Source organism: Theropithecus gelada, chromosome 2 (genome assembly GCF_003255815.1).
Source record: "Theropithecus gelada isolate Dixy chromosome 2, Tgel_1.0, whole genome shotgun sequence".
Classification (NCBI taxonomy): Eukaryota; Metazoa; Chordata; class Mammalia; order Primates; family Cercopithecidae; genus Theropithecus; species Theropithecus gelada.
In genome coordinates, this window is record NC_037669.1 from 153,671,060 (window position 1) to 153,681,567 (window position 10,508).

The following is a 10,508-nucleotide window of genomic DNA, read 5'->3' on the forward strand; positions in this document are numbered from 1 at the left end:
GAGCTCGTAGTCGCGGCGGGGTAGGGGGCGAGAGAGAGGGCAGTCTCTGGTGGCCAGGTAACCCAGGCTTCACTTTCACCCACGGCCACAAGTATGTCTGACATCTTCCAGGCAAATAAGGCTCCATGTAAGTGACAGGGTACCTAAGGAGAGCGATGGAAACGCCAGCTTGCCCACGACTAGCAAGTCGCACCGATGCCTACGTTTGCGATAAACCCCGCCCCCAGTAGCTGAGCCAACCGGAGGGCGCGGGGCGGACCCAGCTTCCGGGTGAGGCTGGAGAGAATCGTTTGGGGGCATTCACAGGCTAAAGAGGGGCTGGCCCTCGACGCGCTCGGGCTCGATTGGCCGCCCTTCCCCGGCGGCGGTAACGGTCGCGGAGGCGGGGCCTGATGTAGTAATCCCAGCCTAGCCGGGGCCGGGCTGGCTGCTGGTGGGAGGCGGCGACTGAGGAAGGTGAGTGGCGCTCGGGGCTCTCAGAGGCGTACTCGTGAGCCCCTTCTCGGAGCACCCCGGACTTGACCTCACCTGGGCCTAACAGTGGTCAGACTGACCCTTGTCAGGGAGGAGCCGCCTGGGATAGGGTCGCGCCAATTAAAAATCCCTGCGTAAGGGTTTGGGGATGGGACAAACCTGCCTGCAGTCCCAGCTCCCCAGGCTTTGTGTTCTTTGGCTTCTCCTTTAATGTCTCAGCGCCTCGGATTCTTTATTTGTATACTAAAGCTGGTAATTCTCGCCTTACAAGGTGGTTGTGTGGGTTAAATGAGGCAGTAAGAGTAAAGCTTAGAATCACAGCGGGCACAGATTCGATTTAAGCTGTAGGTAATTACTCCATCCCCCAAAATCGACCCGGACTGAAGCGCCCGTTTTGTGTCAAACAACCGCGAAGGTTGGGGAGTGAGGACTCGGAGCAGAAGGGGGCGGTTAGGCGAATAGCACAGGTGAGTATCTCTTTCTCCGGTTTATTAACCTAATTCAGGATTCAGGAGACCTCTGACTTTATACAGGGCCTAATAGGAGTTTTTCAAGGTGAAAAATGTCGGAAGGCTAAGACACCTGTAAGAGAGAGACCTGAGTTTCCTTTTTTACTGCCACTGTTTTTCAATCAGTGTTTCAATCACTGTTAATATTAAACAGGCCGGGCGCAGTGGCTCAGGCCTGTAATCTCAGCACTTTGGGAGGCCGAGGTGAGCGGATCACCTGAGGTCAGGAGTTCGAGACCACCCTGGCCAACATGGTGAAACCACCATGTCTCTACTAAAAATACAAAAATTAGCCGGGCGTGGTGGTGCGCGCCCGTAATCCAGCAACTCGGGAGGCTGAGGCAGGAGAATCGCTTGAACTTGGGAGGCGGAGGTTGCTGGGAGTTGAGATCGTGCCACTGCACTCCAGCCTGGAGCGCGAGGTTCCGTATCAAAAAAAAAAAAAATATATATATATGTGTGTGTATGTATATTATATTAAACACTGTGCAGGCATTATCCATATTGGTTTCAAGCCTCTGCAATGAGTTTTGTACTTTAAATATTGCCCAGTAGACTCTGGCTTCCCCTAACCCTGCCTTTTGGGGAAGAGGTGGCTGACTTGGAGTTTTCCCTACAGCTTTTGCTTCAAAGCAAGGTTCTGCCCCTTCATGTCACCTCTCGCGAGACAGAATGATTTGGTTGAGATGACATTCCATTTTAACTCTTTCCTATTTGGGGTAGGTTCAACTGTTTCTTAGGAACATTAAACAGCAAGTTGCCATATTTTCAGAATAGAGCTTTTGCATTTAATAATAGAGACTTCGAAAGGGTTACATGTTCATTTATTGCAGTAATTTGAAGTATATGCTTTTGAAGACGCTTACAGATTTTGGTGTGATTCAGTTGAGAAGGAACAGTTACTGGCCATGGTTTATTGTCAGCTCCCCTCCCCGACCCCAAATGGTGAAAAGATAATTAAATTTTAAGGTATGGAGCATGTTACAAGGGACTTCAGACCTATAAAGGGCAATTTGGCTGAAACACTCGGGAAACCTAGAAAGTGTCAGAAGATACAATTATGTTTTTGCTTTTCTATGCCTGGCTTACTATGCCATGTACAAGACAACTCCTACCCTCTGACTCCTACCCCCACCATCTTATTTTAAGTGTATTATGACACTAATTAAAGCTGTAGCTTCTGTTTTGGCCCTAGAAGGCATTTGGTCTCTTCCTGTGACTTTAAAAGTTCCAGACCTTTGTCCTGGAAGTGGGGACAGCCTGTAGTGGGGAAAAGGCTGCTGCAAACTATTGGCCCGTTAATTTCATAGAATGGACCTCTGAAAAGGAGGGTTTGGTCACAGGTGCAAATGAGGAGTAGTTTTGTTCCTTGTTTGCTTTTATGATCAGTTGTAGTTTGTCTGAGGATGCTTCATTTTAGTATCCTTGCAAATGAGAATATCCTACCTGTGGAGCCGGAAGTCAGAATTGATGATAGATGATGATAGATTTGGATACCCAGCTAAATGTCTTAACAAGGTAGGGAGAGCAAAGATAAGGGGAGAGAAGAGAAGGGAAGAGGTGTATGGTGGTGAGCTGGGAAGGGCATTAGCAGTTATTTCAGTTGTGCCTGGTTTATCTGTGATTACCAGTACCATGGATGCCTGCTCTGGGAGTAACACAAGACCATTCTTACTAGGAAGTTGAACATTTCAAGATTTTCTTCTTTTTATCTTTTTGAAACCTAGATGAAGATCCAGTTTCAGACATGAGACTCGTTGGGTGATCATTTCATTGAGATCAACCTGAATGACCAGGTGTAAAGTGCAAGAGTAGTACGCTATGACTGAGGTATGTCTAATGTAATGGATGACTCCAGATGTTGGGAGACCATGGAAAAGTATGTAATTTGTTGAGTACTATACTAGGTTCATTACCTATATTTCCTTTTGACTTCCTGATAATCCTATCAGGTAGATATTTTACAACTTAGCAAAGAAGCTGAAGCTCAGAGAGGTTAAGTACCTACTTAAGATAACACAGAAAGCTGATCACCAACTCTAATCACTGTCTCCATCCTGCTGTGTGCCAGGCAATGCTTTATGTTCTTTCTGTATTAACTCTCCTAATCTTTAACTTGTGAGCTGAGTACTTTTATTATCCTCATTTTATGATGAGGAAATTGAAGCACACAGAGATTAGTACTGTAGTCTTCTGGCTGTGTGGCAGAATCCATGATTTGAACCCAGGCAGTCTGGCTACAGAGCTCTACAGGTTGAGTATCCCTTATCTGCAATGCTTGGAACTATGTTTTGGACTTTTGGCTTAAAAAAAAAATTGGAATATTTGTATATACATGAGTTATCTTGTTTAGAGTTGGGTAACTCTAAACACAAAATTCATTTATTGTTTCATGTACGCCTTATACACATAGCCTGAAGCTAATTTTATATGTTTTTAATAGTTTTATGCATGAAACCAAGTTTTGACCGTGACCTGTTACATAAGGTCAGGTGTGGAATTTTCTACTTGTGGCATCAAGTTGGTGCTCAAAAAGTTGTGGATTTTGGAGCATTTTGGATTTCAAATATTCATATTAGGAATGTTCAACCCGTACCAGCTTTCTTTTGATTAGCATTTCCTTTACTTTACTGTTTTTGTTATTTAACAAAATCTTTTTATTGTAAAATGAAATTTTTATTATAAATCACGTACCAAATGTATAGCTTAATAAATTATTACAAGACCATACCATTCAGCTATGCCAGATCCCCTCTGTTACCCTATCCCAGTCAAAACCCCTGTGTTCCCATTTAGTCGCCATTCTTCTGGGTTTTATAGTTTTGTAGTAATCACTTCTCTGTTTTTTGTGGTTTTTTTTTTGAGATGGAGTCTCACTCTGTTGTCCAGGTTGGAGTGCAGTGGCACAATCTCAGCTCTCTGCAACCTCCATCTTCTGGGTTCAAGTGATTCTCCTGCCTCAGCCTCCTAAGTAGCTGGGATTACAGGCACACACCACGAGGACTGGCTATTTTTTCGTGTGTGTATTTTTAGTAGAAACGGGGTATCACTATGTTGGCCAAGCTGCACCGTGAGTCTGGCCTCCTAGTTTTTGATCGCTTCCTTGTTATACAATATATTGAACAATTCCTATCGCAGATATGAAATCAGCCATTTCTTTAAAATGCCCTGGTTTTTTTTAAGAGGGAAATGATATTTCAGTTACAGTCTGAATGCTAAAGATGCTGAGTTAGTCACTGTTTCAGGTGTTTCAGTAGACAGAGCTAGGATACCTATATATATCTATAGACATACATGTTAAAAGATACCTAATGTGTTCTGCTGCCAGTCTTCAGATTGAGACTACAGAGCTTTTACTTAACAACTTCTCTATCACAACTGTAACTCCTTTTTTCCATACTGAGAATCATGATTCTCAAGAATATAGGAGATAATAGAATATTCTATGTTTACTCATTATTCTGTATTACACATATGACCACATCAGAACTATATTTCTAAAATCACCATCAGTATGATTACTGAAAACATTAAACCTTTTTTTTTGCTTATGTTCTTCCCATTTTTCTTCTCTAACAGTTGTGCTCTATCTGCATTGTCAGAGTATATAGCCATTTCATGTTCTGCTTTTCCCCTCTTAGCCTATTAGTTCTATTCATAATTTAATGTTTACCACCAGTGTTTATGCTGAGGTCTCTGTAGGCATTTTGGCTACCTGACGCTAATACATTGTTTAGATTCCTCAGGAAGGAATATTGTCTGAGTTCTTATATACTGATAAAAGTTTGTTCTTTTTATACTTGAAAGTCAATTTTGCAGATATAAAGTCTTTGGCTCACACTTCTTTTCCTTGAATTTCTTAAATACATTACTCATTTTTCTTCTGGAATAAAGTATTGGTATCAAAGTCAGATTATTATCTAATTTTTCTTCTTCTTGTAAGTCATGTGGGTTTCTTTTTTGTAGATGACCAAATAATTTATTTATTTTTTTTCTTTTTGAGATACAGTCTTACTCTATCACCCTGGTTGTAGTGCAGTAGTATGAACTTGGCTCACTGCAGCCTCCACCTCCTGGGTTCAAGCAGTCCTCCCACCTCAGCCTCCTGAGTAGCTAGGACTACAGATGTATGCTGCCACGCCCAGCTAATTTTTTTTTTTTTTTTTTTTTGAGAGACAGAGTTTTGCCATGTTGCCCAGGCTGGTCATGAACCCAGGCTCAAGTGATCCACCTGCCTCAGCCTCCCGAAGTGCTGGGATTACAGGCATGAGCCACTATGCCTAGCCAAATTTTTTTCTTTTTCACTGAAGTCTGGTAATATTATTAGAATGTATCACCGTGTCGGTCGTTTTCGGTCAGTATTCTCAGGTACTTGATATTTTCTTTACATTTGTAGTTTCAAATCTTTTTTTAAATTTCAGGAAAACTTTATTTTTAAGACAGCTTTATTGAGATATATTTAATATACAACAAGCTGCACATATGTAATATAAAATATAAGTTTTGACATACATATACACCTATGAAACCATCACCCCAATCAGGATTATCAATATATCCATCATCCCTCCAAACTCCCTTGTTCTCGTTAGTAGTCTCTGTGTCTAGCCTCCAATTCTCTCAGCAACCACTGATCTGCTTTCTATCACTACAAGTTGGTTTTCATTTTCTAGAGTTTTATATAAATGGAGTGTTGTAGTATGTACTATTTTATGGCTGGCTTTCAGCATAATTATTTTGACGTTTATCCATATTGCACATATTCTTTTTTATTGCTGAGGGGTATTACATCCAATGAGTATACCACAGTTTGTCTGTTCACCTGCTGCTGGACATTTGAGTTGTTTCCAGTTTCTGGCTATTATAGATAAAGCTCTTATGAACATTTGTGTACAGTCTTTGCATGGACATAATGCTTTCATTTCTCTTGGGTGAATTCTAGGAATTGCATGGCTGGGTCTTATGGTAAGTGCTTAACCTTTTAAGAAATAGCCAAAGTGATTTACAAAGTGGTTGTACTAGTTTAAATTCCCATCAGCAGTATATGAGAGTTCTAGTTCCCTCACATCCTCGAAAACACTTGGTATAGTCATTCTTAGCCATTCTAATAGGTGTAGTGGTGTCACATCGTGTGTTTTAATGTGCATTTCCCTCCTGACAATGTTTAGCATCTTTTTGTGTGCCTACTTGCCATCTGTATGTCTTCTTTTGTGAAATGTCTATTGAAATTTTTTGACCATTTTTAAGTTCTGTTGTTTACTTTTTGTTGATGTTAACTTCGTTACTGAGTTTTGAGAGTTCCTTATATGTTCTGGATATGAACCTTTTCTGATTCCTGATTATTTTCTCTGAGTATGTGGTTTCTTTTTTCATTCTCAGAATGGTACCTTTTAAAGAGCAGACATTATTTTTATGAAGCCCCATTTGTTCTTGAATTGTATCATGCTTTTGGTGTCATATCATAGACATGTTTGCCTAACTCAAGGTCATACAGTTTTTCTGTGTTTTTCTAGACATGTTGTGATTTTAAGTTTTAGATTTATGTCATTCATTTTAATTTTTGGTATATGGTGTGAGATATGGCTGAAAGTCCTTTTTCTTTCTTTCTTTTTTTTTTTTTTTTTTTTTTTGGCCCTCCCTTTTTTTTAGTATTTTTTTTTGGAAAAAAAAAAAAAAACTGATTTTTTCTGCTAAATTACCTTCATATCTTTGGTGAAAATTAGTTGTCCATATATGTATGAGTCTGTTTCCGGACTCTATTTTGTTTCATTAATCTGTTTGTCTGCCTTGATATCAATGCTACATTGTCTTGATTACTGTAGCTTTATAAACCTTGAAATGATGTAGTATTAGTCCTTCAACTTTGTTCTTCTTTTTCATTCATTCATTTATTAATTTAGAGAGAGGGTCTTACTTTGTCACCCAACCTAGTGTGCAGTGGCACAATCATAGCTCACTGATTAAACTCCTGGGTTCAACTTGTCTTCCCACGTCAGCCACGTAAGTAGCTAGGACTACAGGTTCATGCCAAGATGCCTGGCTAATCTTTACTTTTTTGTAGAGATGGGGTCTTGCTGTATTTCCCAGTCTGGTCTTGAACTCCTGGACCTCAAACCATCCTCCTGCCTCAGCCTCCCAAAGTGCTGGGATTACAGGTGTGAACCACCATGGACAGCCTGTTCTTTTTCAAAGTTATTTTGGCTATTATAAGTCTTTTGCAGCTCTGTATGAATTTTAAAATCAGGAAAGTTTCCTGAATTATAGTTTTTTTAAATCGGTTCTGTTGTTTTAGTTTTCTTTTTCAATTACCACTATTATGTGTATGTTTGAGCTTCTTTGCCTATCTTTGTCATTTTCATATTTCTTCTTCATTTCTTTTTAATTTTTAAAATTGTTTTCCTTTTAATCTCTATTTCTCTTAAGGCATTGTCTGTAGTCTTTACTCATTCATTTTCCTTCTTTAATCTTCATTTCAGAAATAGTTTTTAAAAGTTACTAATGTCTAGATTCTATCAACTCATTTCCAAGTTTTTCTTATTTCTAATTATGTTGTTCATGTATTACAGAGTTTTCCATGTATTTTAGTTTGTTTTAATATAGAGATTATAGTTACTATCTTTTTTGTGAGCATGTCTTTCTAGTACATTTTTCTTGTCTATAGAGGTATTAGTCTCTTTTTTAATATGAACTTTTACAATTTAAAAATTTTTTAATTTCATGGGTGCATAGATGTGTACATTTATGGGTTACATGGGATATTTTGATACAGGCATATAATATATAGTAATCATATCAGGGTAAATGAGGTATCCACCATCTTAAGCATTTATCCTTTGTGTTATAAACAATCCAATTACTGTCTTTTAGTTACTTAAAAGTGTGCAATTATTATTATTGAATATAGTCAACCCGTTGTACTAGCAAATACTAGATCTTATTCTATTTTTTTGTACCCATTGACCATCCACTCTTCCTCTCAGCCCACCTGTTACTCTTCCCAGCCTTTGTAACCATTCTTCTAGTCTCTGTCTCCGTGAGTTCAATTGTTTGGATTTTTGGATCCCACAAATAAATGAGAACATGCGATGTTTGTCTTTCTGTGCCTGGCTTATTTCACTTAACATAATGACTTCCAGTTACATCCATGTTGTTGCAAATGACAGGATCTCATTCTTTTTTTATGGCTGAGTAGTACTCTATTATGTATATGTACCAGATTTTTTTTTTTTTTTTTTTTTGAGACGGAGTCTCACTCTGTCACCCAGGCTGGAGTGCAGTGGCTGGATCTCAGCTCACTGCAAGCTCTGCCTCCCGGGTTTACGCCATTCTCCTGCCTCAGCCTCCCCAGTGGCTGGGACTACAGGCACTGGCCACCTCGCCTGGCTAGTTTTTTGTATTTTTTTAGTAGAGACGGGGTTTCACCGTGCTAGCCAGGATGGTCTGGATCTCCTGACCTCGTGATCCGCCCGTCTTGGCCTCCCAAAGTGCTGGGATTACAGCCTTGAGCCACCGCGCCCGGCCAGATTTTCTTTATCCATTTGTCTGTCGAGGGACACTTGGGTTGCTTCCAAATCTTGGCTGTTGTGAATAATGTTGCAGTAAACATGAGAGTGCAGATATCTCTTTAATATGCTGATTTCCTACCAAAAATATAAAAAATTGGCCGGGTGTGGTGGCATGTGCCTGTAATCTCAGCTACTCAGGAGGCTGAGGCAAGAGAATCGCTTGAACCCAGGAGGCGGAGGTTGCATTGTGCCGAGATTGTGCCACTGCACTCCAGCCTGGGCGACAGAGTGAGACTCAAAAAAAAAAAAAAAAAGTTGTCTGAGATCCTTATACATCCTGGTTATTAACACTCGTCAGAAGGGTAGTTTACAAATATTTTCTCCCATTCTGTGGGCCGTCTCTTCACTCTGTTGTTTCCTTTGCTGTGCAGAAGCTTTTTAACTCAATGTGATCCCACTTGTCTATTTTTGCTTTGGTTGCCTGTGCTTGTGGTCTATTACTCAAGAAATCTTTGCCCAATCCAATGTCCTGGAGAGTTTCCTCCATTTTTTTGTAGTACTTTCATAGTTTGAGGGCTTAAAGTCTTGATTCATTTTTATTTGATTTTTGTATATGGTGAGAGATAGGGGTCTAGTTCCATTCTTCTGCATATCGATACCCAGTTTCCCAGCACCATTCATTGAAGAGACTTTCCTTTCCCCAGTGTATGTTCTTGGCACCTTTGTCAGTAATGAGTTCACTGTCAGTATGTGGATTTGTTTCTGGGTTTTCTGTTCTGTTCCATTGGTCTATATGTCTGTTTTTGTGGCAGTAGTATGCTGTAAATGTAACTCTGTAATATAATTTGAAATCAGTTAATGTGATTCCTCCAGTTTTATTCTTTTTGCTCAGGATAGCTTTGGCCATTCTGGGTCTTTTGTGGTTCCATATAAATGTTAGGATTATTTTGTCTATTTCTGTGAAGAATGTTATTGGTATTTTGCTAGGCATTTGCATTGAATCAGTAGATTGCTTTGAGTAGTATAGATATTTTAACAATATTGATTGTTTCAATCTATGAACATGGAATATCTTTTCATTTTTTGTGGCCCTCTTCAACTTCTGTCATCAGTATTTTATAATTTGTAGAGATGTTTTACTTCATTGGTTCAATTAATTCCTAGGTGTTTAATTTTCTTTGTGGCTATTGTAAATGGGATTACTGTTTTGATTTCTTTTTCAGATTGTCATTGTTATTTTATAGAAATGCTACTGATTTTTGTAAGCTGATTTTGTATCTTGCAGCTTTACTGAATTTGTCAGTTCAAATAGCTTTTTGGTGGAGTCTTCAGGTTTTTCCAAATATAAGATCATACCGCCTGCAGACAAGGGTAATTTGACTTATTTCAAATTTTGATGCCCTTTTTTTCCTTTCTCTTGTCTAACTGCTAGCTAGAGCAATTCCAGTCCTTTTTCATCTCTAGCTAGAGCAATTCCAGTCCTAGCTAGAGCAATTCCAGTCCTTTTTCATCTCTGATTTTGTCTGAATCTTTTTTCCTTCATTAGTCTGGCTAAAGGTTTGTCAATTTTTTATCCTTATTCTGTTCCAGATCTTGGAGGAAAGGCTTTCAGTTTTTCCTGATTCAGTATGATACTGCCTGTGGGTCTGTCATATATGGCTTTTATTATGTGGAGGTATGTTCCTTTTATACTCAGTTTTCTTTTTTTTTTTTTTTTAAATCATGAAGGGATGTTGGATTTTATCGAGTGCTTTTTCAGCATCAATTGAAATGATCATATGGTTTTTGTCTTTCATTCTGTTGATATGATGTATTACATTGATTGATTTGCATATGTTGAATCATCCTTGCAATCCCTGGGATAAATCCCACTTAGTCATGGTGAATGATCTTTTTAATGTGTTGTTGAATTTGGTTTGCTAGTATTTTGTTGAGGATTTTTGCATCAATATTAATCAGGGATATTGGCCTGTAGGTTTTTTTTTTTCCTCTCTCTTTCTTTCTTTTTTTTTTTTTTTTT

At 39.1% G+C, this 10,508-nt stretch overlaps 1 protein-coding gene across 6 annotated transcripts in view; it reads left to right on the forward strand.

Annotated features, from left to right (window-relative positions):
- Positions 1-272: 272 nt before the first annotated feature.
- Positions 273-10,508, forward strand: part of CEP70 (centrosomal protein 70) — a 108,020-nt gene continuing 97,784 nt past the window's right edge. For all 6 annotated transcript variants that reach the window (XM_025377628.1, XM_025377627.1, XM_025377630.1 and 3 more), the window contains exons 1-2: positions 273-456; positions 2,711-2,813. Coding sequence is in view for 2 of the 6 variants with exons in the window: in XM_025377631.1 (XP_025233416.1) it covers positions 2,805-2,813 (9 nt within the window). In the remaining 4 variants the exon portion in view is untranslated. The remainder of the gene's footprint in view (positions 457-2,710; positions 2,814-10,508) is intronic.